Here is a 2,083-nt window from a genome sequence, read left to right on the forward strand (position 1 = left end):
AGGTGACTCCCATCTTTGGAAACCCCTAAGCCGGTGATGAAGATTTGCATGAAAGCCATGGATACATATTCTGTGTTCTAAATCAAAAATCAAAAGATCAAAAGTCACTTGCACGACTATTGCTTTCCATGCAGAACCAGATACACACTGTAGAACACACTGACTACAATGCAGGCTATTATGCAATATCTGCATTAGTTCCATTGAGCTGTGAGTATGTTAATAGGTAGGGTTCAATCAGACATCAGTTAACATTTTGGTAATATTCACATAGTTTGTATTAGCCAAAGTGCAGTTGGCTGTTTTCAAGTTTTCCTCTCTAAAGTCCTCGTTACTGTTGTTTACCCCCTCCTGGATCTCCATGTAGTCAGACTTACTAATGGTAGAGGCACTTCTACTTTTCTTTAGGTCAGGGGAGGATGGGATCTTTGGACAGCTCGTCACTTGCAAGTACTGGGCCTGTTCCTCTCCCTCTGTCTCCCGGTGGTAGAAGTAGTTGAAATTGGACACTATGACGGGGACAGGTAAGGCAATGGTTAACACACCTGCAATTGCACATAGGGAACCCACGATCTTTCCCCCAATAGTAGTTGGAACCATGTCTCCATAGCCTACAGTTGTCATGGAGACGACTGCCCACCAGAAGGCATCCGGGATGCTTGGGAATTGGGACTCTCGCTCATCGGCCTCTGCGAAATAGACAGCACTAGAGAAAAGGATGACCCCGATGAAGAGGAAGAATATCAGGAGGCCTAATTCTCTCATGCTGGCTTTGAGGGTCTGACCTAGAATCTGAAGACCTTTGGAGTGTCTGGACAACTTGAAAATCCTAAAGACTCTTACCAACCGGATGACTCGAAGGATGGCCAGTGACATGGCCTGCTGGCCCTGCTGAGCATCTTCTGGCTTCTCAGCCAGCTCTGTTCCCAGGGTGATGAAGTAGGGGATGATGGCTACGATGTCAATGATGTTCATGATGTTGGTGAAGAAGCCGGCTTTGCTGGGACAGGCAAAGAACCTCACCAAGAACTCAAAGGAGAACCAGATGATGCAGAGGGTCTCTACAATGAAGAAAGGGTCGGTGAAGGAAGTGGTCTGCTGGTACCCGATGGTGCTATTGGAATAGGTATGGAAGGTCACTCCACTGCCATGCATGTCTTCATTCTCATCCCGGAATATGGGCAACGTCTCCAGGCAGAAGCTGACGATTGAGATCAAGATCACCATGACAGATACAATAGCTATAATCCTGGCAGGCCCTGAGCTCTCTGGGTATTCAAAGAGAAGCCACACCTGTCTCTGAAATTCATTTTCGGGTAGAGGACGCTCCTCCTCTTTGATGTAGCCTTCATCTTCCCGAAACATCTCCATTGCTTCTTCTCCTAGCTCATAAAACCGAATTTCTTCAGAGAATATATCTAAGGGCACATTCACGGGTCGCCTCAACCGGCCCCCAGACTGGTAGTAGTACAAAATGGCATCAAAGCTTGGGCGGTTCCGATCGAAAAAGTACTCATTCCGGAGAGGGTCAAAGTATCTCATCCGCTTCTTTGGGTCCCCTAAGAGGGTCTCTGGAAACTGGGCTAAGGTCTTTAGCTGGGTCTCAAACCGCAGCCCTGAGATGTTGATCACCACCCTCTCACAGCATTCGTGGTCTGCTTCTGGGTCATAGGTGTCCTGGGGGTGCCCAGGGAGGGCAGCGGCCTCATCCACTGGGTCTCCGGTGGCCACTGTCATAATTGGAACCAAGAGAAGCGCCTCTCGCTACGCCTTCTAGCTGCCTGGTGGCAGGGAGCTCAGGGTGCTGCTTACGGCCCCAGGAAACACAGCAGCATCGGCCTGCGCTCCTGCAGGGGAGCCCCCAGGTCTCTCTGAGAGCCAGAGAGATAGCCCCGCTTGGCTGAAAGACAGAGGCAGTTAAGGACATAAGACCACTCAGCATTGGCAACTCGACCTGGGTTGCTGCTTTTTCTCTCTCATCTCTCAGCCAAGAACCTCAAAAATATGACCACCACCACAAAAAAGTAAGATTTATGTTCACCTCGTAGCTTGGCTGGGGATGAGAGGGGAGGAGGTGGCGGTC

At 49.5% G+C, this 2,083-nt stretch overlaps 1 protein-coding gene across 2 annotated transcripts; it reads right to left on the bottom strand.

The window, feature by feature from the left end:
- Nucleotides 1-237: 237 nt before the first annotated feature.
- On the bottom strand, nucleotides 238-1,737 carry KCNA2 (potassium voltage-gated channel subfamily A member 2; the record flags this gene model as incomplete). 2 transcript variants are annotated; one of them, XM_082614718.1, is made up of 2 exons in its annotated part: nucleotides 370-509; nucleotides 844-1,737. In XM_082614718.1, the coding sequence occupies 2 exons, from the start codon at nucleotides 1,735-1,737 to the stop codon at nucleotides 441-443; spliced, it is 963 nt and encodes a 320-aa protein (XP_082470844.1). The 2 variants fall into 2 exon arrangements, with proteins under 2 accessions (XP_082470843.1, XP_082470844.1); XM_082614717.1 differs by having other exon boundaries at nucleotides 238-1,737.
- Between the last annotated feature and the right edge of the window lie 346 nt (nucleotides 1,738-2,083).

The sequence above is a fragment of the Mesoplodon mirus genome, assembly GCF_964341445.2.
Source record: "Mesoplodon mirus genome assembly, chromosome: 3".
NCBI lineage: Eukaryota > Metazoa > Chordata > Mammalia > Artiodactyla > Ziphiidae > Mesoplodon > Mesoplodon mirus.